The sequence below is a fragment of the Chlorocebus sabaeus genome, chromosome 12 (genome assembly GCF_047675955.1).
Source record: "Chlorocebus sabaeus isolate Y175 chromosome 12, mChlSab1.0.hap1, whole genome shotgun sequence".
Classification (NCBI taxonomy): Eukaryota; Metazoa; Chordata; class Mammalia; order Primates; family Cercopithecidae; genus Chlorocebus; species Chlorocebus sabaeus.
Genome location: NC_132915.1, coordinates 101,729,517 through 101,757,370, shown reverse-complemented (window position 1 = coordinate 101,757,370; position 27,854 = coordinate 101,729,517). Strand labels below are relative to the sequence as shown.

Here is a 27,854-nt window from a genome sequence, read left to right as displayed (position 1 = left end):
AGAAAGGCAAACAGAAAGGAGCCAGCTAATTCAATTCAATAAATGTCCTGTGCATGCTGGTGGAGAATGTGTGCACCAGACCCTGTGCTGGGTACTGGGGGTACAGCTATGCGAAAGGCACAGCCCCGTGGCCTCCTCCTCATGGGGCTCAGTACACAGGGAAGTAATTAAAGAGTGGTAACTGTAATTAAACTGTAACTAAAGAGTGGTAAGCACTGCAATGGAGGAAAAAGGTGCTATCGAAACACACAGAACTGAAACATAATTCCACAGGGATAGGAACGGCGGGCACGCACGAAAGCACAGAGGCAAGGATGGGCACAGCACCTCTGAGGAACTGTGTACAGTTCAGCGGGGGCAGAATGAGAACACGAAAAGTAGAGAAGGAGCAAATCTAAACAAGTCTCAGATGCTAGTGAAGTCCATCCATTGGATAGACAGTTACTGAGTGCTAGGTGCTCAGCACTTGGTGGTAAGTAAAACAACGAATTTGCCTTTATGTCTAAAAACAGAGAGCCAGAGGACAATTCTAAGCAGGTGAGTAACCTCATTTTTTGGAAAGTTTCCATTGGCAACAGTTCAGGGAAAACTGGAGAAGATTAGAATGGAGTTAGGGAGATGCACTAGAAGACAATCCAATAGGCCTTAAGAAAGGAGCGTGGAGAACAGAGTGAATGTGTATTTGCTTAGTCCGCAGGTCAATCACTTCTTACATTCTTCCCCAATCACCTGCCACTCCCCACACACACGGTAGAATTTGTAATCCCATAATTTCCCATCACATACACCTCCTAAGTTTGTCATCCTAAACCATAATCTAAAGGGTCATGGAACAGCCAGGAAACAAGGGAGGGAATTAGAAACAATAATTCAATGAGGTTGTTGAAAGTGAGAGAAATATATTTTTAAAACATTAATTTTCTTTTTCTTTTTTTTTTTTTTTGACACTGAGTCTTACTCTGTCACCCAGGTTAGAGTTCAATGGTGTAATCTCGGCTCACTGCAATCTCCATCTCCCGGATTAAAGCAACTCTCCTGCCTCAGCCTCCTGAGTAGCTGGGATTACAGGCACCCGCCACTACACTCAGCTAATTTTTTGTATTTTTAGTAGATACGGGGTTTCACCATGTTGACCAGGCTGGGTTTGAACTCCTGACCTCAGGGGATACGCCCACCTTGGCCTCCCAAAGTCCTGGGATTACAAGTGTGAGCCACCACGCCTGGCCAAAAATTAATTTTCTTTTATGCAAAACATGTAAACTATACCACTAACCATTTTAAAAACTAAAATGAGGTGGGGGAACCAGTACCAGTTACATTAGCAAGGTCAATTGTCAAGGTTAAATTAGCTCTGTAAAACAAATGATGAAGCTTCCAATCTTTTTTCAAAGCTTTAGGATAGTTTGTATCATGTAAACATTAACTGTTCCTTGATATTTTGAGAAAATGTTACTTTAAAACAGTTTGGGCCTAGTGGTTTTGTTGCAAATAATTCTCTAACAATATTTCCAATTTCTTCGTTGGATACAGGCTTTTTAGGATTTCTTCTTAGATAACAGTAGAAATTACCTAACTCTTCAGGATTTTCAATTTTAGTCAAACATGGCTGTACATAAGAGCCACACATCCTCTTCTTTTGTAATTTTGAAGTTTCCTATATTCTTACTTTCCTTTTCCCAACTAAATTTTCCTTATCTTTATATTATTTCATTTTACTATTAGATTTGCCAGAAGTTTATCTATTATGCTTTTTACAAAGATTCAATTCTTATTTAACATCTCTCCCTCCTTTTCTCTTACTTTTAATTTCTGATTTTATCTTTGTTATTTCCTTCCATGTGTTATTCTAGCTATTTAAGCTGTGGGACAATATCAAGTGGTTCAATATACATGTTACTGGAGTCTCAGAAAGGGAGAAGTGAACAAGAAATACTCTAATATTTTAAAGTATTTAAATAATATAAATATATTTAAATAATATAAATTATATTATATAAAATATACTATAAATATAATATATAAAAATATGTTATATATATTATATATAAAATATATATAAATATATTATAAATATAATATATTTAAATAATATACTTATAATATATATATTTTATATATAAAATATATTATAAATATAATATATTTAAATAATATAAATACTTTAATAATAAACAGAATGTTACAAATTTGATGAAAACTATAAACCCACAAATTGAAGAAGATCAATGACCCTTGAGCAGAACAAACATTAAGAAAACTACACCAAGGTATATCATAATCAAAATGCTTAAAACCAGTGATAAAAAGAAAATCTTAAAGACAGCCTGAGACCCCCTATGTACAGAGAAACAAAGGTAAGAATGACAGCAGACTTCTCATAAGAAACAATGCAAGCCATAAGATAATGAAGCAACATCTTTTTTTTTTTTTTTTTTTCATAGTTTCACTCTCTGCTCAGGCTGGAGTGCAGCGATGCAATGACAGCTCACTGCAGCCTTGACTTCCTGGGCTCAGGTGATTCTCCCACCTGAACCTCCTGAGCCGCTGGGATTACAGGTGTGCACCATCACGCTCGGCTAATATTTTGTATTTGTAGCAACAATTTTAAAGTACTGAAAGAAAATGCCAACTTAGATTTCTATACCCAAGGCAAACATCCTTCAAAAACAAAGACAAAATAAAGACTTTGTTCATACAAACAAAAGCTGAGAGAATACATCACCAACAAACCAACACTATGAGAAATGTTCAAAAAAGTTCCTCAGGCTGAAGGAAAATTATATTAGATGAAAATGCAGATCTACACAAAGCAATGAAGAGCACTAGAAATAGTACCATAGGGATAACTATAAAATACTATGTTATTATTTTTAAGTCTAAGATAATAAAATATTAAAGCAAAAATGATAACAATGTATTGTGGAGTTTATGACATATATAGAAAAAAATGTATGCCAACAATAGCACAAGGGCCAGAAGAGGAGCAATAAACATCCTGTTCTTATACTACACATGAAGTTGTGTATTACTTAAAAGTAGACTGTGATAAGTTAAAGATACGTGGTATAAACTCAAAAGCAACTACTGAGAAACAACAACAACAACAACAAGAAATAGAACTGGTAAGCCAACAGAGGAAATAAAACGAGATAAAAATAATTAATAAAAAATATGTTGGAAAAATAGGAAAATGGGAAAAAACAACAGATGAGAAAAAATAAACAAAGAGCAAGATTAGTACATTTAAACCCAACCACATCAATAATCATGTAAAATGTAAACGGCCTAAACATTCCAATTAAAAGGAAGAAATTGTCAGACTAGATAATATGATGTCTACAAGAAACCCACTTCAAATATAAAGACACAGATAGGTTCAAAGCAAAAGGGTGGAAAAGAATGTTTCATGCCAACACAAATCAAAAGAAAGCTGAAGTGGCTATACTAACATATGACAAAGCAGATTTCAGAGAAAGGAATATTAACAGAGATAAAGAGGGTCACTTGATAATAACGAAGGGGTCAATTAATCACGAGGACATATCATTCCTTAATATTTATGCAACTAATGACTGAACACCAAAATACAGGAAACAAAAACTTACAGCACTGAGAAAAATTAGACTAGACTAATCCACAATTATAGTCAGAGATTTTAATACCCTTCTTTTAATAATTGATAGAACAAATTGACAGAAAATCAGTAATAATACAGAAAACTTGAACAATACTATCAACCAACTTGACCTAATTGACATTTGTAGGACACTCAACTGCAACAAAAGAAGAATATACATTCTTTTCAAGTGTATGTGGAACATTCACTAAGATGGATCACAGTCTTGGCTAAAGTCAATGAATCACAGCTTGCAGGCCAAATCCAGCCTGTAGCCTGTTTGCATATAGACTATAAATTACAGATAGTTTTATATTTTTTTCAGGAGTTGAAAACATAATAATATACAATGGAGATCATATAGCTCACATATAGCTCATATATTATCTGGCCCTCTACAGAAAAGTTTGCTGACTCATATTGTAAGCCATAAAACTATGTTTTCTGGCCACATGGAATGTATTCTTAGTAACAGAAACATATCCAGAAGTCCCCAAATACATGGAAACAAAAAACCATACATCTTAATAATTTATGGGTCAAAAAAGATATCAGAAGAGAAATTAGATAGCATTGTGAATGGAATAAAATTATACACAACACAACGAAATTTGAGGAATGCAGCCAATTCAGAGTTTAGAGGGAAATTCATAGCATTAAATGCTTATGTTAGAAAAGAAGAAAGGTCTCAAATCAATGACCAAAACTTCCACCTTAAAAAACTAGAACATTTAACCCAAAGTAAGCAGAAGAAAATTTTAAAAAGTAAAAACAATAAAGTTAAAAACAAAGAGAAAAAGTCAATAAAACCAAAAGCTGGTTCTTTGAGAAGATTGATTAAATTGGTAAAATAAGACTAGAACCAAAAATAAAATGGAAAGAACTAAAAACAGAACTACTTTTTGATCCAGGATGGCAGCTTGAGCAAGAAAAAAAGAGAGATGACACCAATTACCATTATTGGGAATAAAAAAGAGTATGTTTTCCAGATCTTAGAAGCATTAAAAGGATAACAGGGAAATATTTTGAACAGTTTTATGCCCAGGAATTGGAAAAATTAAATTAAATGAAAAATTCCTTAGCAGACACAGACTACCAAGGCTCATTTAAGAATAGATAACCTGAATGACACTATATCTATTTTAAAAATTGAACTGTTATTTAAAAACCTTCCCACATCCAGGCCCAGAGAGCCTCACTGGTAAAATCTACAAATATTTACAGAGTAAATAATACCAAATAGACATTAAATATTTCAGAAAACAGGCAAGAAAGGAACACTTCTCAACTCATTCTACGAGACCAGTATTACCCTAATACTAAAAGCAGATATTACAAGAAAACCACAGAACAATCCATATTCCTTACGAACATACACATAAAATTTCTTAACAAAATTTTAGAAAATTGAATCTAACAATATATTAAAAGGACAATTTATTATGTCCATGGGGGATTTAATCCAGAAATGGAAGTTTGGTTTAACACTCAAAAATTAATCAGTATATTTCATTATATTAAATGATTAAAAGAGAAAACCCAGGCTAGGCACAGTGGCTCACATCTGTAATCCTAGCACTCTGGGAGGCTGAGACTGGATACTAGCTTGGGCAACAGAGTAAGATCCTGTCTCCATAAAAATAAATAAATTAAATTAAATTAAAAAGAGAAAACCCATATGATAATTTCAATAAAAGCAGATAAAGCATGGGATAAAATTTGATATCAGTGTATGATTTAAAAACACTCTGGAAGGGTACTTTCTGTTAAATAGTATCTATTTTAAAATCCACAGCGAATGCCATATGTAAATGGTGAAACACTGAACACTTTCCCCCTAAGATTTGGAAAAAGGCAAGAATGCTTGATTTCACTACTTCTACTCAATAGTATACTGGATGCTCTAGCCAGTGCAGGGGGGCAACAAAAAGAAGTAAGAGGCATACAGACCGGAAAGGAAGAAGTCAAATTGTTTTTATTCACACACAACATCATTATCTACATAGAAAGTTGTAAGAAATATTCAAAAAGGTATAAGAATTAATAAGTGAGTTTAACAAGGTTGCAGAATACCAAGACAATCTACAAAAATCAATTGTATTTCTATAAACAAGAATGAAGTTAAAGTAAAGATAAATACCATTTACAATAGCATCAAAAATATGAAATGCCTAAAAGATTAGACAAAAGATCTGCAAATTTTACACTAAAAACTAAAAGACTGCTGAGATAAATTAAAGAGGACTTACATAAATGAAGAGATGTACAACATTCATGGATCTGAAGACTTAATATTGTTAAGATGTCAACTATCTGCAAATTGACCCATACATTTAATACAACTCCAATCAAAATCCCAGCAGGCTTTTTTTTTTTTTTTTTTTTGTAGAAACTGACATGCTTATTCTTAAATAAATTTGTATTAAAATTTGAAGGACCTAGAACAACCAAAATAACTTTGAAAAAGAATAAAGTTAAAAGACTACTTGGTGTTAAGAATTATTATAAAGCTACAGTAATCAAAGAGTATGGATTTGGCATACAGGCAGACTTATAGATCAATGGAATAAAACAGAGTCTAGCAATGTGCCTATATATCTACAATCAGTTGATTTTTGACATAAGTGCCAAAATAATTCAATGAAGAACAGATATTTTTAAAGAAAGGGTACTAGAACAAATGGACGGCTATATATAAAAATGATATTTGATCCATATATCATACCACATATAACCATTAACTTGAAATACATCATTGATCTAAATATAACAACTAAAACCATAAAACTTCCAGAAGGGATTAGAAGAAAAAGTCTTGACCTTAGGGCTAGCAAAGATTTAGTAAATGTAATGCAAAAAGCACTATCTATAAAAGAAAAAAAATTAATAAACTAGACTTCATCAAATTTTAAAACTTTTGCTTTTCAGAAATACTGTTAAGAAAATGAAAATGAAAAGGCAAGCTACAGACTGGGAGAAAATAGTTCATACATATCCAACAAAGGAATTGTACTTAAAATATACAAAGAACCCTTTCAAATAAATAAGACAACCCAATGAAAAGCAGGTAAAAAATTTGAACAGATGCTTCATCAAAGAAGTCATAGTAATAGCAAAAAAAGCTCAAAATCACTACTTGTTAGAGAAATGCAAACTAAAATCATAAACAAATACACACCCACTAGAATGGCTAAAATTGAAAGAATGACTATTTCAAGTGTTGACAAGGATGTGGAAGAACTGAGACTCTAATGCTGGGCTGCTGGGATATAAAATGATACAACCACTTGGAAAATAATCTGGCAGTTTCTTTAAAAGTTAAACATACATCTACTGTGTAATCCAACCCTTCCACTCCTAGGTATTTATCCATAGGAAATGAATGCATATGTCCACACACAGACTTGCATATGCATGTTCACAGCAGCTTTACTTTAATAGCCCAAACTGGAAACAAGCCAAATAACCCTCAACAGGTAAACTGTCATACAGGTGTACAACAGAGCACTACTCATTAAACAAACAAACAAGGACTATGGACATACTCAACAATATGAATGAATCTCAAGATAATTATTCTGAGAGAAAAAAGCCAGACAAAATAAAGAACTTACATAAAATTCTAGAAAATGCAACCTAGACTAGTGACAGAAAATAAGTAGACCAATGATTTCCCAGAAATGGGGTTGGGGGAGTGAGGGCTTGTATTAGGCCATTCTTGCATTGCTAGTCTCAGGGAATACCTGAAAGTAGGCAATTTATAAAGACAAGAGGTTTAACTGGCTCATGGTTCTGCAGGCCATACAGGCATGGCAGTGGTATCTGCCTGGCTTCTGGGGGGCCTTAAGGAGCTTTTACTTATGGAGGAAGGTGAAGCGGAAGCAGGCATGTGACATAGCCAGAGCAGGAGCAAGAGTGAGAGAATGAATGCAGGTGCCACACACTTTTCAATGACCAGGTCTCTTGAGAACTCTCTCTCGAAAGGACAGCACCCCAGGGGAATGCTAAGCCATTCATGAGAAATCTGCCCTAGTGATCCAATCACCTCCCACCCGGCCCTACTTTTACCCATGGGGGGATTACATTTCAACATGAGATTCGGGGTGACAAATACCCAAGCTAAATCAGGGATGCACTGTAAAAGGGTAGGAGGAATATTTTAGGGGTGATGGACATGTTCATTATCTTAACTGTAATGATGGTTTCCCAGGCGTTTACATACATAGGCCAAAACTCATCAAATCATACGCTCTAAATATATGCAGTCTATTGTATGTCAATTATAAAGCTATAAAAAAAGGATCTATGCGCAACAGAAACCAAACACATACATAACAGAAATGACAAAACATCTATGGGATACTTTAAAAGTTCACTAAAAAGGACTAAAACAAGACCTAGGTATTCAAATCATGTTCCCAGATAGGAAAACTCAGTATTGCAAATATGTTGATTCCCTTCAACTTATTAACTCATTGCAATTACAATGAGGATCAAAACATAGTATTTTGTGCAATTTGACAAGTTGAATCTAAAGTTATTGTAGAAAAAATAATATGTGGTAGTAACCAAAACATTTTTGAAAAAGAGTAGGAGGAAGGAAATAGTTCTAGCAGACATTAAAACATACTATAAAAACCTTGAAAACATGATCCAAAGTGAAAGAAGCCAAACAAAAAAGGTCTCATATTATATGATTCCATTTATATGGAATATCCAGAACAGGCAAACCCATAGAGACAGAACACAGATTGGTGGTTGCCAGAGGATGGCAGAAAAGGGAGAATGAGGAACAACTTTTAACGGGTACAGGATTTCCTTTTGGGGCGATAAAAATGTTTTCGAACTAGATAGAGGTGGTGGTTGTTCCACATTATGAATGTACTAAATGCCACTAAATTGTTCACTTTAAAATGGTTAATTTTACGTTACGGGCAACTTTACCTCAGTTTTTAGAAAATCAACAATGTGCTAACTTCAAAATGATGCTATAAACCTGTGATCACTGAAACAGTGAGCTATTGTGGAAGAATAGGTTAAATTGATTAATTAAAGAGAATACGGCCTAAAAACAGTCTGGAAAATCCCTCTCTTTGGGGCCCAAGCAAACGCCACCCTACAACAAAATTTCTTCCTGTGGTCAGCAGGCTGCTTCCTAGATCATTTGAAGCCTGCAGGCCTTAAGTTATAAGCAAGATGTTACAATGTCCTCATAACGCAGTACTTTAAATTTAAGCAGAAAAGTAGTGTTGAATGCTAAAGGCATGATTTACTGTTAGTGGTATGATTCGACCTAACCTGAGTATTGTTAATGCCCCTGGCCCTGGCCTGCTGCAGTGTAGCTGCTGTTATATCTACTACAACCTCTATGCACATGGGCCTCACATCCCAGCCTGAAGGGCAAAGCCCTCCCAGCATTTCTGCAGACCCCTAGGATCGGGCTTCCAGGATCAGCCCCTCACCTGCTAGCTGGGGTCTGGCTTGGGGTCATCGGGGTCAGAAGGAGGTGGTAATAAAGTTTATTTCTGTTTCCTCCATGTCTTGTATTCCCTGCATAAAAGCCCTATATTAAGGAAAAAGAAGCTGCTGTGGGTTTCATCTGTGGGATAGGAAACGAGCGTTCTCATCAGTGTAACGCAGAAATCTATGTATATGCAAAGACCTAGCGTACGACAACTGCAGCTCATCAAAACTACAGGGAGAAGACAGTGTTCAGAAAATGGCTACACAATTGGAAAAAAATAAGTTAGACTCCATTTTACACTCCACTCCAAAATAAAACTCTGACGTTTAAAAAGCCAAATCAATAAAATAGATGGTATATTAGCTGAAAATAGATGATATTTCTATTATCCTGGGGTAGGCAGGTTTTTTGTTTCTAATTTTTTTAAGTTTCTATGTAAAAATAATTTCAGATTTCAAGATCAGCTACAAAAATAATTCAAAGAATGCCTATATACCCTGTCCCCAGATTCCCTAAAATGTTAACATTACTATATTTGCTTCCCCTCTTTCTCTGTGTTTATACATGTATACACTGCATTTCTATGCATGTGTGTATATATGTGTTTTCATATCCATATGGTCATTTACATGCTGTGTCCTTCTCAGTGTAGCGTATCAGTAGGCACATGACATCTACTTGTCTCATTACTGGTGATGTTAACTTGGATCACTCGCTTACAGTGGTATCTGCTTGGTTTCCCCACTTTTATTCCTTTGTAATTCATAAGTATTTTGTGGAAGATACTCTGAGACTCTGTAAATATACTGTTTCTCATAAAAATATCACCTCCTAGTTTTAGCATCTAGACAGGTCTTTTTAAAGAATTAAGACCAAACAAATAATAACAATCATAAAGAAAGAAAGAAAAAGATTGACAGATATGATGACATAAAAACAAAACAAAACTTTGATAAGAGGAACAAACATATCGACAAAATGTGATACTATGAACAAAGTTGAAAGATTGACAGTCTAAGAGAAAAATATCTGTAACACATACAACAGGCAAAGAATCCATACACAGAATATATGAGGGAAGAGAAAACCAGCCACATGAGTCAACTACAAAAACTGGAAACTGATAGTCAAATGCAAATGGCCAAGAAACATGAAAAGATGCTCAGCCTTATTGCTAATCACAGAACTGCACATTCACAGAATGAACTCCCAGTTTTGAAAAGTAATGAAAACACTGACCATAAAGGGTAATGGTATGGACAAGGGTAAATAGTTATTTGGGTATACTGTTTACTGGGAGTATATATAAACTGGTAAAGCATTTTTGAAAAGCTACCTGGCATAGTAACTACTAAAATTTAAAATGCACACATCCTTTGATCCACCGGCACACACCCCGAGATGTATGAATAGGAATACTCATCATCAGTATTGCTTTTCACAGACCAAAATGAAAAATCTAAATTTTTATCAGCAGCGCAGTGGTTACTAAGTTACTCTACAGAAGGGAAACATACAAGTAGAAGAATAGAGGCTGAGTGGCACGTCATGACATGGAAAGACTTCTTACATATAATGTTAAGGGAAAAAGAAAAGGCACATTATGTACTGCATAAGAATACATAATAATAACACTAAGTAACAGCCACAACACTCACGCTACTGCCAGTCACTGTTAAATACAACACAAACATTAGCTAATTTAATCCTCAACACGATTCTGTGAGGAAAGTCCTGGTATTCATCCTCACTTTTGAGACAAGACAACTGAGGCACTAAGAGGTAAAGTAACTTAACCAAGGTCACCACCAAACTATAGGGCCTCTCTCTATAAATAGGTATTTGCAGGTTTGTGGGGAAAGGATTGGAGGGATACAGACCAAACTGTTAACGATAACTACCTCTGGGAAAGGGAAGGGGACAGGGCTTTATTGCTTGAATCTTTTACAATGAGAGTATATTTATACAGTATAATACTTGTGCTATTAAAACAAAACAATACTTTACAAAGACATGAATGAATGAATGACAGAAGCAAGTTGACAGATCCCCTGGATGTCTGCCTACTTCAAGAACCAGAACAGATCTTTCCTTCCAGTCTTGTCTCCCCTTCTTGGAGACAACTCATGGACTCTTTCTTTTCTTCAGTGGTCTCTACCTTTTAGTACAGCTCATCAGCCACAATCCTCATCTCCAGCCATGTTTCCTCTTCTCCTCCTCTTTGCATCATCCCTCATGCAAACAGCCTTTTAATACTATAAATCTGGACCATGAAAATTGAGAAAGATGGCCCTGAAGCATTTTGAGTCTTACCTTTAAGGAGTAACTAGCAAGTATTTTACAAGCACACAATAGCATACTTCCTGCCTATATATATAATATTAAGGTTGAAACCTAAATGTTTTGGAAAGATTTATGAAAGGCTTAGAAATAAAGAGGTTCTTTGGCTAACTCCGGACTAACATAAAATTAAAGCAAGCCAGTACTTTCGCTTCCAGGAATATGGAGTAAGTAAACTTTTCCCTAATCTTCCCAGTAAGTACAACTAAAAAAACTGGAAAGTATACCAAACAAACACAAGAAGACTCTGAAAGGTGAAAGAATATGTCTGACCAGCTAGGGATCTCATGACCCAGGGAACAACATGGTGGTGAGTTCCGTGGTTTTCTTTCTGCCTCATATACCCCACACTTGAAGCTAAAGAAATCAGCAACCCAGAAACAGCAATAAACACAAACCAAAAAACAAAAACAACAAAAGCCTGCTTTCTCTAGTCAGGGGGCAGCCTAGCAAGAGAGAAAACGTTTAGACAATAATTGCTCTACTCCAGCCAAATGCCACATAAAATACTGTGGCCCCACACCTACCCATGCCAACAAGGCCAGAGAAAGGATCCCAGACTTCCACATCTAAACATCTAAAAAATAATTAATACTAATTCTACACAGTCTCTTCCAGAAAACAGAAGAGGAGGGAACACTTTCCAATTCATTTTATGAATCTGGTATTACCAAGCCAGACAAAGACAGTATACAAAAAGAAAACTACAGATCAATATCCCTCATAAACACAAACATAACATTTTTTTCTTTCTTTTTCAGACATCTGTAACAGCCAGAAAACAATTCTTAACAATCTATTATCAAAGAGAATTCAGCAATAAATAAAAAGAATTATATACCATCACCAAGTGAAATTTATTCCAGGGATGCAAGGCTGGTTTAATATTCAAAAACCAATCAATTTAATCCACCATGTTAACAAGCTAAAGGAAAAAAAAAATCACACGATCATATCAATTGATGCAGGAAAGACATCTGACTAAATTCAACACCTATTCATGATAAAAACCCTCAGAAAAACAGGAATGGAAAGGAACTCCCTCAACTTGATAAAGAGCACCTACCAAAAAACCTTCAGCTAATACTATACTTAAGAGTGAAAGACTGGGGCCAGGCGCAGTGGCTCAAGCCTGTAATCCCAGTACCTTGGGAGGCCGAGGCAGGTGGATCACAAGGTCAGGACTTTCAGAACAGCCTGGCCAACATGGTGAAACCCCATCTCTACTAAAAATACAAAAATTAGTGGGCATGGTGGCGCATGCCTGTAATCCCAGCTACTTTGGGGGCTGAGGCAGAACTGCTTGAACCCAGAAAGTGAAGGTTGCAGTGAGCTGAGATCACACCACTGCACTCCAGTTTAGGCAGCAGAGCAAGACTCAGTCTCAAAAAAAAAAAAAAAAGTGAAAGACTGAATGTTTTCCACCTATGATCAGCAATAAGGCAAGAAGGTCTACTCTCTCACAGGTAACATAGTGCTAGATGTTCTACCCTTTGCAATAAGGCAAGAAAAAAAAATAAAAGGCATACAGATGTGAAAGAAAAAAGGATGAGATTGTTGCCCAGGTGGAAAATCACAAGGAATCTTAAAAAAAACAAAACCAAAAACCTAGAACTAATAATGAGTGCAGCAAGGTCACGGCATGTAAGATAAACCTATAAAAATTAACTGAATTTCTATGTAACAGCAATGAACTTGTGAACATCAAAATTAAAAGTACAATTTCATTTATAATTGCTTGAAATCTAAAAATAAGTATTTAGGCTTAAATCTACCAAAACATTACAGGGCTTGTTTGCTGAAAACTACAAAATGCTGGTGAAAGAAATGAAAGAAGAACTAATAAATGAAGAGACATACTATGTTCATGAATTGGAATACTCAACATAGTGGGGATGTGAATCCTCCTCAAATTGATATGCAGATTTAACATTAATTCCCATTAAAACTCCAATAAGTTTTTTGTAGATATAGGCAAGATTATTTTAAGATTTATATGGACAAATAACTGGAATAGCTAAAATCATTTTGGAAAAGGAGAATAAAGTAGAAGGAATCATTCTACCTGCTATGGTTTGAATGTCCCCTCAAAAAATCCTGCTGATACTTAATCCCCATTGTAGCAGTATTGAAAAGGGGGGCCTTTAAGAGGTGATTGGATCATGAGGGCTCATTCATCAGATTAATAGATTGATTGGTTATCATGGGAGTGGAACTGGTGGCTTTATAAAAAGAGGATGGGATCTGAGCTAGCATGTTAGTACCCTCAGTCTCCTCACTACGAGATGACCTGCACTATCTTGGGACTCTGCTGAATCTCCACCAAGCAAGAAGGCCCTCACCAGATGTGCCTCTTGAACTTGGACTTCCCAGCCTCCAGAACTGTAAGATATAAATTTCATTTATTTATAAATTATCCAGTTTCACATATTCTGTTATAAACAAAAGAAAATGGACTAATATAGTATCCAATTTCAAGACTTACCATACAGCCGCAGTAATCACTATTGAGTGGTATTGGCAGAGGATGGACACATAGAATGAAAGTAGAAAACCACACAATAAGCTCAGCTGATTTTGAGAAAGGTTCAAAAGCAATTCAAAAAGAATAGTTGCCTTTTCAACAAATAATGCTAGAGCAATTACTCTTTTAAAGAGGGGAGAAGGAACTTAGAACTCAGCTCACGTCTTATACAAAAATTAAGGAAAAAAATGTATCACAGACTTAAGTGGTAATGTAAAACTAAAAAAGTTGTAGGAGAAAACAGGAGATATCTTCAGGATCTAGAGCTAGGCAGAGAGTTCTTAGACTTGACACCAAAACATGATTCATAGACAGAAAAAGCAATAAATTGGACTTCATCAAAATTAAAAACATTTGCTCTGTGAAAGGCCCTGTTAAGATGAAAAAGCAAGTAAAGACTAGGAGAAAATATTTGGAAACCACATATCCAACAAAGGACTCATAGCTAGAATACACAAAGAACTCTTAAAACTCAACAGCAAAAAACCAAACAATCCAATTAGAAGATGAGTAAAAGGCATGAAGAAATTTTCATCGAAGATATACAGATGGCAAATAAGCACATGAAAAGATGTTCAACATCATTCATTAACCACTAGGGAAATTCAATGTGAAACCAAATGAATTATCACTATACTTCCTGTCAGAATGACTAAGACAAAAAAATATTGACAATAACAAATGCTGGAAAAGATAGAGAGAAACTGGATCCTCATATATTCATTACAGCTATCCCAAAAAGTAGTTTAACATTTTCTTTAAAAACTAAATGTGCAACTACCACATGACCTAGCAAAGGCATTCCTGGATATTTATCCCAGAGGAATAAAAACACAGCCACACAAAAACCTTCATGTGAGTACAGCAACTTTATTCATAATAGCTCCAGAATGAAAACAACCAAGATGTCCTTCAATGGGTAAATGACCAAACAAATTGTGGGATATCCATACCATGGAATACTATTTATCAGTAAAAAGAAATAAACTATTAACCCACACAATAGACTCTCTGCATGAATCTCAGGAGAATTATGCTGAGTTTTTTTTTTAAGCCAATTCCAAAAGGTGACATACTATATAATTCCATTTATATAAGATTCTTGAAATGTCAGAATTATAGAAATGGAGAACAGATTAGTGGCTATCAAGGGTGAAGAAGAAGGTGGTAGTAGAAGGGAAGTGAGTGTAGCTATAAAAGGACAACATGGAAGAGCCTTATGGTGATAGAAATTGTATTATAGCAGGTTTTTTCTATATTTTATGATGCTTTGATATCCTGAGGCCTTACAGAAGCAGGGAGGGACTGCCCCTCCCAGGTGAATAACTTGCTCGTGTGCACACCTTGGATATGTAGAGCAACCAATGCTGAGTTCTTATCTCCATCTGCCTGCTTTCATGGGCTCTTGCAGTCCAGGACACGATTCCCCAGGGTCAGGTACCTGACATAGAGGGACTCACCCATGTACCCTAGAACCTGCCAAAATTATTCAAACTTAATCAGTTCTAAGTGTTCTCACCCTGCTTGAAACTGTCCTTCCTGGCTTATTTCTCCCTGGCTCCCTGTGCTTCCTGACCCACCCTGCACTTCCCCACCCACACTTCCCCACCTGCACTTTCCCAGGTGGCCCTACAGGGTGTGGCCTGTTTGTTCCTCTTGGGAACTGTGAGTAATAATCTTTCCAGTGGCAATCCTCTCCTAATTTATTGGCCACATCATATCTGAATAAAAACAAAAACCTGGGTACATTTTAAAACAAATGTTCTGTATCTTGACTGTGTTAATGTTAGTATCGTGGTTGTGGCATTGTACTAGTCTGCAAGATGTTACCACTCGGGGTAAACAGGATCTCTCTGTAGTACTTCTTATACCCGCATGTGAGTCTACCATTCTCTCAAAATAAAAAGTTTAGCTGAAAAATTAAAAAGTGAAAGAAAAATTAAAGCAAGCATCTCATCTTTTTTCATCAATCCAATTAATTGGCGTTTCATTGTTAGAAGGCTTTTTAAATAGGGAATTAGGAAGTTTTAGCGAACAGAAGGAAGTACCGGAACACTGCCTGTTCCCTACCACTTTCCAAATGAATCAACTACGGAATAAGTCATTAGTGGGAACTTTGGGTCAAAACAAAAAATTCATGGTTGGCAGGGAAGGGAAGCCTATTAGAAGAAAAGACCAGCTCCGCAACCAGGTGCTTTAGGCCACTATTTCTAATGGGATCACCTAACGACAGCTGATGTTTGCCTCCTGCACACCTCCTGGATGCCAGCACTGTGCTAAGTGTGCCACATGCATCCTCTCAGACCGCAGCTCTGCTCCCTTGGGGCCAGGGTGTGGCAGGACAAACAGGAATGTGGAGGGAAGGACCTTAAAAGAGGTTTGCTAATCCAGGCCACAGGGAACAAAGGCCCAGGGCTAGTTACAAAGCCACTTTCCGCATTTTCAGTAAATCTCAGCTTAATGTATTTTCTAACAAAACAAAAAGGAGGAACACCTGGTGCCTTTTATCAAAACAAGCTCTGGTTCTGAAAATAAGCCAATCTGTGTGGCAGGACTCAAAGTCTGTGGTTATTTCTGCAGTTAGTAGCCCCACGATAGCAAAGCTCTGTCCTCAGGAAGCCAGGACAGTCGGAACAAGCTGCTGCCCTTGCTTCCTCATTCGCTTCATGGAGGCAGAGTTCCAGGAGGGGCAACTGCCTGAGGCTTTGGGCTGCCGCTGTCCTCCAGCCCATGGGGAAAGAGGGCAATTTTCCTGCCCCCCGAAAAGCCCCCCACCACAGCTTCGGCTTTCTGAAAATCCATGTGACAGCTGTGCTCAGACGGGATATGCCAACGTCCCACATTTTCACTTGATATCTGCCATATGTTTTTAACAAGATATAGTTGCCATCTTCACATGCTTTTCATAACGTGATTTTTAAAAATTCCTTGAGCACTATATAAAAATGCAAGCTTGTTTGAATTTGTATCACCATTGAGATTCTTTTTCCTTCTCTTACTTTAGTAAGTAAAAGAATAGGACCTCGTTTGGAGGTTTGGGATTTTAAACTTATCCCTCCCTATGTTCCCTATACCCAGCCCAATGGCCCAGAGAGAAGCTGACCTCTCCTAGGATCCCCATAGTCCCTCATATTTGCGTTCGAGCATTTGAAACTCCAATTATTCAGAAAATTCCTATTACATTTTGGGCATATATAAATTATAAAGGTCCAGTTGTTTTTTAAAAAAGGTTCTTTTGTCTAATTAGTTTCAGAAATAGTGTTAAGAGAAAGAGACATAGGGGGAGGGGGGAGCGGTAAAAAAGGGGAAGTGAAGACTTTCAGGGCAGCTGGCCCATGTGCTGCCCGCATAGGCCAAGCCCAAGGCTGGCTTCCCAGCGTGCAGGGGCAGGACGGGGCAAAGGCTAAAGAAACATGACCCGGTGCCCCTTTCTGACTGGGCTCTGGATCCCAACTCCTTTGCCCCCTCATGGGCCCTGCTTCATCAGCCAGTCCCTCTCTCCTGTATCTACACCCCTCCCTTTCTGTTGGTTCCTTCTCATCAGCAACTAGACACACTGAACACTTTCCTACCTTTAACAAAGGGAGAAAAGGCTCCTGGGGTCATGGCATCCTCTAGCTCCCGCTATGCCCTGGCCTCTCCTCTTCAAAGGTCATCTGCACTCTCAACCTCTCGTTGTCACCTCCCACTTACCTTGCAGGTCCACTCTATCCTTGCCTCTGAGCTTGCCACCAACTTCACAACCATCTCCTTGCATTAAACCCAATGGACACCCTTCAGGCTCCTTTCACTTTGGCAACGTTGAACATTACTCATCACACCTTCTTACAGAAATACACTTTTCCCCTTAGTTTTCTTTAATTTTCCACCTACCTCTCTGGATGCTCAGGCTTAGTCCCCTTTTGAGTGCCTCCTCCTCTGCCCATCCTTAACCAGTGACCCTCCACGGCAGTGGAGTCTGAAATGGCACAACCTCTCTTCTAGTCCCATAACCCTCCTTAGACAATCCCAGTTATGCCCACGGTCCTCGCTATATGAGGATGGTGCCCAGACCCCTCTCCAGACCTTCGGTCCTAGGGCTCCGCTACAGTCATACAAGCAGCTCAAACTCAAGGTGTTCAAAACTGACCCAAGAGTCTCCCTCCTGCCTCCACCCGACCTGGCTGTCTCCGTTCCTATTCCAGCAGAGAACACCAGCATCTACCCCTGGCCAAAAAGATACCCTGTGGCACTCTCATCCTTCCCTTTCCTCCCCACTCCCCTGACTCCCAACATTCAACCCATTTTTGCCATCAAAGAATATACGTATTTGGGTTCCCATGTCCCAAGTTCCCACAGCCCCAGGATCCATGTACTGCTTCACATGTCCACTGTCAATAGCCTGGCACAGGCTCTAGCTCTCACTCTGCACAAATTCACAGCCTCCACACACGCACACCTGCCTCACTGCTTATCCTCCCCCACTGCTTATCCTCCCCCGAACTGTTTTCTGTACCAACCAAGTGAACTTGGGAAAACACAAATCTGGCTAAGAGCTTCTTTTTTCTTAAAATCTCCCAATCACTCCCACCACCCTCAGAATAATAGCAAACTCCTTAGCGGCTATGATCTCGTCTCACCCCCCTGCCCATCCTCATCTCTCACCTCTCACTTGATGGAGCCTGGCCTTTTCAGGATACTGGATTTCCAGTGCCTTGGACAATAGCTAAGTGGCCAATAAACATTTGTGAAACCAATGAGCAAATAAATGAATAACGGTCAGAAAAAGTTTCACTAAGGGGCTATGTAACCTGGGTTTTAAGGATGAGAAAAATTTTAATTAAAAGTTAGGGCGCTGGGTATAGGCATTTCAGAAATATGAAAAAAGAGGGTTTAAAGGTACAATGGTACAAAGTTCCTGCTTATTCTGGATGTGAGAAAGTGAGCCGTTCAATGGGGCTGGAGAAAGGATGAGTAGAAGGAAGTGAAACTGTAAGATACACTGAAATCATGAAAGCCAAATCAAAGAATTTGGATTTTTATCCTATATGTGGTGATCAGAGAGACCTCCTGGGGAGTGGCTGCTTGCCTGCCACTGAAACCTATGCTTATTATCATCAGGGCCTTTGCTCTTCTAGATATGCCCGAGGGTGGAAAGCACCTTCAGGCAGGAACTCTGATATGGGGCCCTCCAGGGGACTGAGGCCCACTAAAGCTTGGGAATCCCTTACCTGGACTTTCAGAAAGAGTCATGGAGCCTGAGGTTGATCTGTCACTTCAGGGTTACTTTGCAGGAAAGACTCCCGTGTGTTGGGTGGGATTTCTCAAGAAGAGAATGGAGGAGGTCTTAAATTGGAGTAAGGAAAAAGAATAAAATATCTCCTAGTCTCTCTGAGACCAGGACGCAGTTTAGCCTGGCAACTCGCAACGCTTTTCTGAGGTAGGCAAGATGAAGTCAGCCAACAGCAAGACAGAGGGCTGGCTAGGAAGAGGTCTGAGCATGGACCTGGACTCCCACCACAGCTGTCAAGATCCTCTGAGTTTTAATATCTCACTCCCATTATCCCCCAAAGTCCCAGAAAGTTCTCATTAAAAGTAAGTTTGGTCTCAGCTGTTTTATGGGAAGTCATGTGCTGCGCTTTCAATGTGCCCCCAGTGTTCAGGTGCTAGAGACTTTATCCCCCATGCAACAGTGTTGAGAGACAGGACCTGTAAGAAGTGATTAGGTCCTGAGGGTTCTGTCCTCATGAGTAGATTAACAGCCTTATCCCGGGAGTGGGTTCCTGATTAAAGGATGTGTGTGGTCCCCTCCTGCTCACTCTCCCTTTCTTGCCCCTCCGCCTTCCACCATGGGATGATGCAGCAATAAGGCCCTTGCCAGATGCAGGCCCTTCACCTTAGATTTCCCAGCCTCCAGACCTGCAAGAAATAAATCGTGCTCTTTATAAACTACTCAGTCTTAGGGATTGTGTTATAGCAGCACAAATGGACTAAGACACCATGGAGGGTCACAGAGGAGGGGGAGATGCAGGGAGAGCAGCGTCCAACCCCTGCACAGGCCAGAAAGGCCAGAGCAGCAGCTGCCATGTGGCCAGGGAGCTGAACCCAGCCATGGGACAACCTCGCAGATGTCACCAACAAAAAAGGAGCCATGTGGTGGCAGGTGAGAAACCTGGCACTGAAGAATGGTGAGCACCTTCGAGGTGGTCTCCTGGGAAAGGCTCCAACACCTAGCAGGCTTCCAGGTATGGAAGGAAAGGAATGATCCGTGATCTTTAGAAGTAGGATGCAAGGGGTTCATGCTGTCAGAATTATCTGGAAAGCTAGATCTGAAAGATGAATCATCTATAAGGATTTTCCTTCAAAGCACTTACCCCCAGTTTCATCTTTTATTTATTTGCAACCATCATTGCCTGTCTTCCTCTCCAGACTGTGTGCTTCATGAAGGCAGAGCTGTGTGTGTTTTGCTCATCGCTGTTTCCCCAGCTCCTAGCTGGCACATAGTAGGTACTCAAAAAATGGGGTGGACAGATAAACAATGTAAAATTAAAATGTTCTGGAGTGTTTGATTCGTCTCACTTTCTCTGTGTTGCTAACTTTTTTTTTTTTTCTAACCAAGAAAAGTATATTTTCAAGGAAAGGAAGACATGTTTTTTATGGAAAAAGAGTCATCTCATAAATATAGTGTTGCAGCTTCAGTCTCTGAGTTGTAGGCATTTATTTATTCATTTATTTATTTATTCAGAGACAGAGTCTCACTCTGTTGCCCAGGCTGGAGCGCAGTGGCGCAATCTTGGCTCACTGCAACCTCCGCCTTCTGGGTTCAATCGACTGTCCTGCCTCAGTCTCATGAGTAGCTGGGATTACAGGCTCGTACCACCACGCCCAGCTAATTTTTTTGTATTTTTAGTAGAGATGGGGTTTCACCATGTTCGCCAGGCTGGTCTTCAACTCCTGACCTCAAGTGATCTGCCCACCTCGGCCTCCCAAAGTGCAGGGATTACAGGCATGAGCCACCATGCCTGGTCATAAGCATTTATTTAGAAAGGCAAAGGAATGTGGGTGAAAGGTAAAATGTATATCGCTGGAAACACACCCAACAACGATTCTCAGTAAGGTCCAGCTTGATGCCCTGCAGACACTGCAACATCCCAGAGTGGCTTGTAAATCAAAGGTTACATTCCGCACACAGGAATTGTAGCAGGAAGTGCTTCTTAGAGCATTACAATTCTGTGAAAACTGACCATCCACACAGGACAAAACCGCATGCACTATCTTTGGCAAACACTAGTCATCTATGACATATAGTCACTACTCCGGGCACGTGGCATCACAAAGACGCACGAGACTCACCCCAACTCTGACTGCAAGGGGAGAGAAGCACCAGTCACTCCCAGATAGTGTGGGTGCAGAACAGAAAAGGGATGCTCTTTCAGAGAGGACTGCAGACATCGGAACAACAAATTGAGAAGTTTAGCATACAATCCCCAGCCCCCTAGCCTAAGAAGGCTCCCCTGACCCAGAGAGAAGGGAAGTTATTGAATTAAATTTTTATAAATGAACATTTGGCACCTTTTACCTCGAGCAGCAATGGGACCTAAGCTCATTTTAAAGCAGTTGTGCTACTCAGGGTCACCAGTCCATCTGGTGCCTAACTCGCAGGGCTGCGTGGTGGCAGTACTTAACGGGCTCTGTGTGCAGGGAGGAATTAATCCTACAGCAGCTACACCAGACAGAGAGAGGTCTCGGCCCAATCCGCAGCAGGGCTTCCTCATCTGCTGGAGTTCTGTCTAAGCATCTCTGCAGCCTAGCCACCACAGAGCGCCGTGCACTTTGGTTTGGATGTTGACTTAATATGAAACTCCAGATAAAAGGAATGAGAAGTCTCTCTTCTCACCATGCCCTCCCCGCCTTCCTTGAACTTGGGGCCAGACCTCTGGGGAACGAGACGCTTGTCTGCACACAGTCCAGAGGCCAGCACCAGGAGGGGACTCCCACCTCTCTCCCTGTTAGGGCTTTCAGAGGGAGCCCGAGCAGTCTCTACCTCGGCCGTGCAGAGCTGGGTAATTACCGGGCGGATGAGCTCAAGCCCCTTGCCCTGCTCACCTCCCACTAAAATGCACGGCACAGCACAATCATGAAATGTGCTTATTAATTTTACTCATTTGACACTGCGCTCTTCTGCCCTGAGCTAGATGTTAGGAGAAAATGATAGGGATAGATTCTACTCCTGTCAGACTTACCAAGACTTCCAGAAAACCAAACTATCAAAGGCCATCTGCCACCCACTAGCCAAGCAAGCAGGATGACCCTAAAGGTACAAACGGAATGCTAAAGATACAGATCAACAAAAGAGGGCATGGGAAGATGGGGAGACCCCTGCCCTGGGCTCAAGCTCCCTGCAAGCACTCCTAGGAGAGTGACCCCTGAGCCCATCCTCTCCCACAGTGGGAACTCCCAGTCCCTGCCTTGATTCATGACTTGCTGCTTCATCCCTAATTCATCAAAAGACACTTTGGCTTCTCAAATCAGGAACATTTTTATTAGCTTCCCCCAGAGTTTCATGGCACAAAGCCATACCTAATGATTCTATTTTATGGAAAGTTATACATTCAAATCGTGCTTTGAAGTCAAGCAGCAGGAAAGACTCAAATGTTTGTCAGAAAAGATTCCTTCACTTTTTCACTTTTAAAATGTTTATGAGCTTTCAAACAGTTGGAAAAGGGATGTGTAGTATTTGGACAGGCTCCTCCTTCCTTACCCAGGACCCAGCACTGGTTGACCCAGTACAGATCTGCCTTGACCACTGCAGTTCTCAATGGGGACTGATTCTGCCCAGCCACCCCCTGCTCCTGGAGACATCTGGCTATGTCTGGGGACATTTTGGGTTGTCACCACTGGGGGAGGAGGGACAGGTGCTACTGGTATTCACTAAGGAGAGGCCAGAAATGCTGCTTAACATCCTATGAAGCACAGGATAGCACAAAGAATTATCTGATTGTCTTGCCCGAAATGTCAACAGTGCCGAAGTTGGGAAACGCTGCCTTGGGGCATCTTCTGCTGGACCAGGCATCGCATCCTCGTCACTTCAGGACGTCAGACACTATTCTAATTGCTGTGGGAGGTTTTCAGTGTTGGCTAACGAGATTCGTGTTCTTTCACTCTTATGTATTCTTGGTGCACATTTTCAGTGAATAAGCACAAAACGTCACAAAGTGAGGAAAGTAAACCTGAGACCACCTTAGAATCTCAGAACACACGATAATATCCACTGTTAATTAAACCCTCATAATGTTCCTCTGTACTTAGTAATCAGAATTTTACAACTGAAGCAGAATTTACCTACTGAAACAACAAAATAACCAATTCCAATCATGAGGACTACTGAACACCTGCACAGATGTCTGCTGAAAAGCAACGAAAGTTCTCCACTAAATTGTGGTGGTGTGGTCAGCCACAGCGCTGGACTTGGAGGGAGTCTGGTCCTGATGATTCACCATATCCAAAGACTGGGACTCTGTTACTTCACTTTTCAGAGCTTGGGTTCTCCAAATCAGCAAAGAGGCGATACAGCTACTTGCCCTCCCAGCCTTCCAAAAGCCCATAAGAGCTAAATGAGTTCACAGGTAGGAAACATTTTAACTGTAAAGAGCTACACAGATATAGGACAATGCCTTTACAATATTTACACATGCATGACAATACATGACAACCACCAGGAGTCGTTCATAGACTCTGGATCCTTTTCATGAAATGTCACAACCAGAAGTTGAAAATCAATGAATCTAACTCCTTAATTTTACAGAAGGTGAAAATGACCATCATAGAGGTGGTCAAGGCCAGGAAATGGCCCAGATGGGCTCAGGTCTTCTAACTCCCAGACCAGGATGCTCTCCAGACCCTCCCTTGATTAAGTTCCTAGAGGGAAGAAGCACATCTTACACACAAGGGTCAGAGGGTCTTGGACACAGGAGATAAATACTTGTAGAATCAGTGAGCAAAATGTACAAACTAGTATCTTGACTTACTACGTCATAGCCTGTCGGGGCTCGGTTCCGAGAAGCCACCACCCCGACTCCTGTGATGGGATCCATTGACGTTTCTGGCAAGGCTTCTGAGAGGTCTTTGACTTCAGGCATGGTGGACTGGTCCTGGTTCAGCAAAGGAAAAAGAAAGCACAAAATTCAAACATAGCATTTATGTGAATAATATAAAGTCTCAAACAGACAGAACCAGAATCTTGGGACAAATACCCTGAGGTTCACATACCTGAACTAGTTGAATGAGTCCTGACCCTATGTGACCCTTTACCTAGGTCAAGAATTCAAATCACCTCTGGTCCCCACTCTTCTCAAGTTAGCTTTGAACACTGAGCTAACATGAGAGCTTGTCTCTACTCTCAGGAGGTAAGTTTGACTCAAACCCAAGAGCACGTCATTCTTAACTCCGCCATCCAGCTGCTTGATTTCTGAACAGATACCAGCAGCTGCTCTGAAGACACGTCAGACATGGCTAAGCCTAACAACACCTTTCCTCTCTCTCCCTTGCAATCTCTCCTACGGAGGCCTAGACTTCCAAACCCACAGCCAAGGTTAGGCCTTCAGCAGGCAGAGCTTTGCAAAGAAGCAAAGAATGTTGTAAACATAGAAATAAGTGTTCTGGGCTTGGGTGAAGGAATGGTGTTGGACTCCCGGCTCCATGACTGACTAGTTGGTGACTTTGAGTAAGCAATTTAACCTCATGGACCCTTCATTTTCTCAGCTATAAAACGAGGTCATGATACTGACCCTTGCGGAGCTGCTGTGAGCACCAAGAGAGTCAAAGAGAGTAGATGTAAACAAAAGGTCTGGAGAGGTCCCTGGTACACAGTAGGCGCTCAAAAAAGCACATAAGACTGGTGGGGTGTGGGACATACAATCCAGGTAACTGGTCAGAAATCTGATAGGCGTCACTCCCTAGGGGACTGGCAGATCCCTTTGTTGTGTTTTACCCTCGGGTCATGTGGGCACTTACTCAAAGCCAAACAGTAACAATGATCATAATTCTTGCTGGGCACTTTGAGAGAAAGGGAGGGAAAATGGAATTATTATTCTGCTGCTGACTGCCTCTTGATGTGACCAGAGGAGACAGGTAGAATATAGAGAGCACTGGGTCTGGGCAGCTGGAGTGGCAGTGCACCAGAAAGCAAATAAGAGAGACAACACCATATGTAAATGAACCTAAGTACTTTTAAAAGGACAAGCAGTGAAAAAGAGCAAGTCAAATTCCACCTCCTTCTGCAGCAATTAAACTCAACTGGCTGTAGGTCTGCCAGATCTCTCAAGGCTGGTTACTGCTTCTAACGCAAACCAAACACCCTACCTCACTAAGCAGGCAAGAGGAATATTCTTGCTTCTAGCCTAGAATTAGAAAAGGCAGAGGCCATTAAAAATGACTGCAGCCTCCTAAATAGGAACAATCAAAATGCCGTATGCAAGTCTCCCACGAAGTCAGTGGAACCCACAAAAAGCTCCGGAAACAGACTTGTCTGTGCAATGGAGCTGAGTCCTCGATCAAGGCTAGGAAGTGCCTGGCACAGCTGCAGTCTCCTCTTCTGTTTACAACAAAAGCTTAACAAAGTTATGCTTTACCTAATTCTTCTGAAAATAAGCTTCTAAACGGCCAGGGCAGGGGGTATCACACTGCATCACTGCATCATTTTCTATTTTCAAGTTTCATTTACCAGGCAGGTTTATCTGCATAAAACACAGGGCTTAGTGCTTCCCGCACACAGTAGGCATTAAGTAAATATTTATTGAGTGAATACACATGCATGTCCCCAATAAAGGTTTAGAATTAAATATGTGCACCTGCAGATCCAGAGCAGGCACTGATCAAAAGGGCTCAGCACTTGAAAAATCCCGTAGTATTGGTAACATGAAAATAACATTGCTGCAGTTTGCAAAATATTGGTACCTGCTGTTGGTTACCAAGAATGCTTTGCAATTAACAACTCATTAACAGAATGTACGAATTCTGCCAGTGCTAAAATATCACGCTGTGAATTTAATAAAGAACATGTGAGGTAAGTTTTTTTTTTTTTTTTAAAGATAGTATGGACTCTACTATCAGAGAGAGAGAAAAGAAAGGGACAAAGAAAAAGGAGAAGAGAGAGGGAAGTGGGGGTAAGCATGAATAAGCAATATCTTATTTGCTGGTGGATTCATTGCCACACCCCCTGGTCACATCGTACCTCCCGGTACAATGACGACAATGGCCCTCTGCCTGGCGCCCGCTCTCAACAGCAGGAGGCAGGGTCACCAGGCCCTGGAAGAAGCCATGCTGCTCCCACAATGCCCTGCGGCGGCCCAGGAGAAGGTTCAAAGATGGCTGCGGACGGCCCCCGGCTGAGGCAGACAAAGGAGCTGGGCCTGGCCTGCCAAAGGGCCCCGCAGAGCTGCTCGCAGAGCATCTTCAACGCCCGCCGTTCTCTCTCCTTCCCCCTAGCTGCTGTGCCCCGGACAGACGAAGGCGGCCTTTGTGAAATATGGACAAATGGCTCCGGGCCGCGCGTGCTGCGGCCGACTCATGGAGGAAGCGCCATCACCAACCAAGGCAGCTTTTAATGAGAAACGCCCAAGATATCCATGGCAGGGGCCATCACTCAAAGCCGCTTGCCCTGAATTACATATTTTCTGACTGCAAATTACTCTTAACGGCGTCTCTACCGGCACTTCAATTGACCTTCCTAACAAAAGGCCATTTATTAACTAGTGCTCCACGTTTCCCAGGCCGCGCGGAGCCTCAAGCCAGGAAGGATGGCCCCGCGGCTGAGGACTCGAGGAGGCCATTCATGCGGGCCCTCTCACATCAAATCCTGAGGCCTAGTTGCAACAACCCCAGGTTGTATCAACAGCTCCTCATCCAGCATCCATCTGTATCTCAAAGTCCAAACTGCCCACAAAACACACTAACAGGTCTGTAGCATTTGGACAGTGCTTTGCAGCTCTCAAGAAGCTTTCTCCGGCTCTTTCCCAGTTGAAGCTCACATCAAACCTGGTAGGTGGCTGGGTCACCTCCCAGGAGTGGGACGGCTGGTCTTCCTCCCTGGGTCTGGTCTGTTTTCCATTGTACTAGGCAGAAAGGCATCCAATTGAGAAAGCAGTTTCAACACTAATTATATTTTAAAATGCCAAAGCTTTTCTTTCTCTAGCCACAGCTCAATAAGTCAAGCAAGTGGGAAAAAAGTACAGAAGGATAAAAGTAGCATGGGATTAATTTTCCTCACACCTCAGTTTCAAGATTCAACATTCCCCTCATAAATAATTTACAACAATAAAAATGAGCTAAGGCCATGTTTGTGTAGGATGGAGGTAAATTTAGGCCTAATGAGGGAGATCCGAGCACCGCACAGGAGGGAATAGGTTGATCTATGGCACGGTACGAGCAGGATCGACAACTCACAGGGGCTCCATATCCAACTGGAAGTTGCAGGGCCAATCGGGAGGAGGGGGAAGCAAGATGGGGAAACTTGTGCCATCCAAGTTGTGGCTGCAAGGAAGGTCTCTATAGGGAACCTCCAAAGTTGACCCAGTGTTTTGGATGACAAGACAAATGTTGAGATTTTGCAGAACTATAGGATTGGGCCAATCTAAGTCTATTCTCAATACATGCTGGGTAAGGAATAAAGGTGGTGGGATGCCAGGGACTCAAACTGGACCTTGAGCAGGTCCTCCTACTTTCACCTCGCAGGTCATCAGGTCCCAGACGGTTCCATTCTGACCTCTCCCCTGAGTGGGCATACAGCCTCTGCAAGATCATTTCCAAGGCTAGGGACCGCAGAGCCTCGGTTCAGGCGTTGTCTGCTCCTGAGAGGCTTCCTCTGCAAGGCAGGAGAGTAGCGTGTGTGTGTGTGTGTGTGCACATACACATACACGTATGCACATGTGCCC

General features: G+C 40.6%; 1 protein-coding gene across 5 annotated transcripts in view; it reads right to left on the bottom strand.

Moving 5' to 3' along the window:
- Positions 1–27,854, bottom strand: part of MVB12B (multivesicular body subunit 12B) — a 176,270-nt gene that overhangs the window by 138,548 nt on the left and 9,868 nt on the right. For 4 of the 5 annotated variants that reach the window (XM_073021923.1, XM_037994061.2, XM_008006225.3 and 1 more), the window contains one exon: positions 23,952–24,074. In XM_073021923.1, the coding sequence (XP_072878024.1) occupies positions 23,952–24,074 (123 nt within the window). Of the gene's footprint in view, positions 1–23,951; positions 24,075–25,553; positions 25,638–27,854 lie in introns of those variants that run through there. The other variant, XM_037994065.2, reaches the window with a different exon arrangement.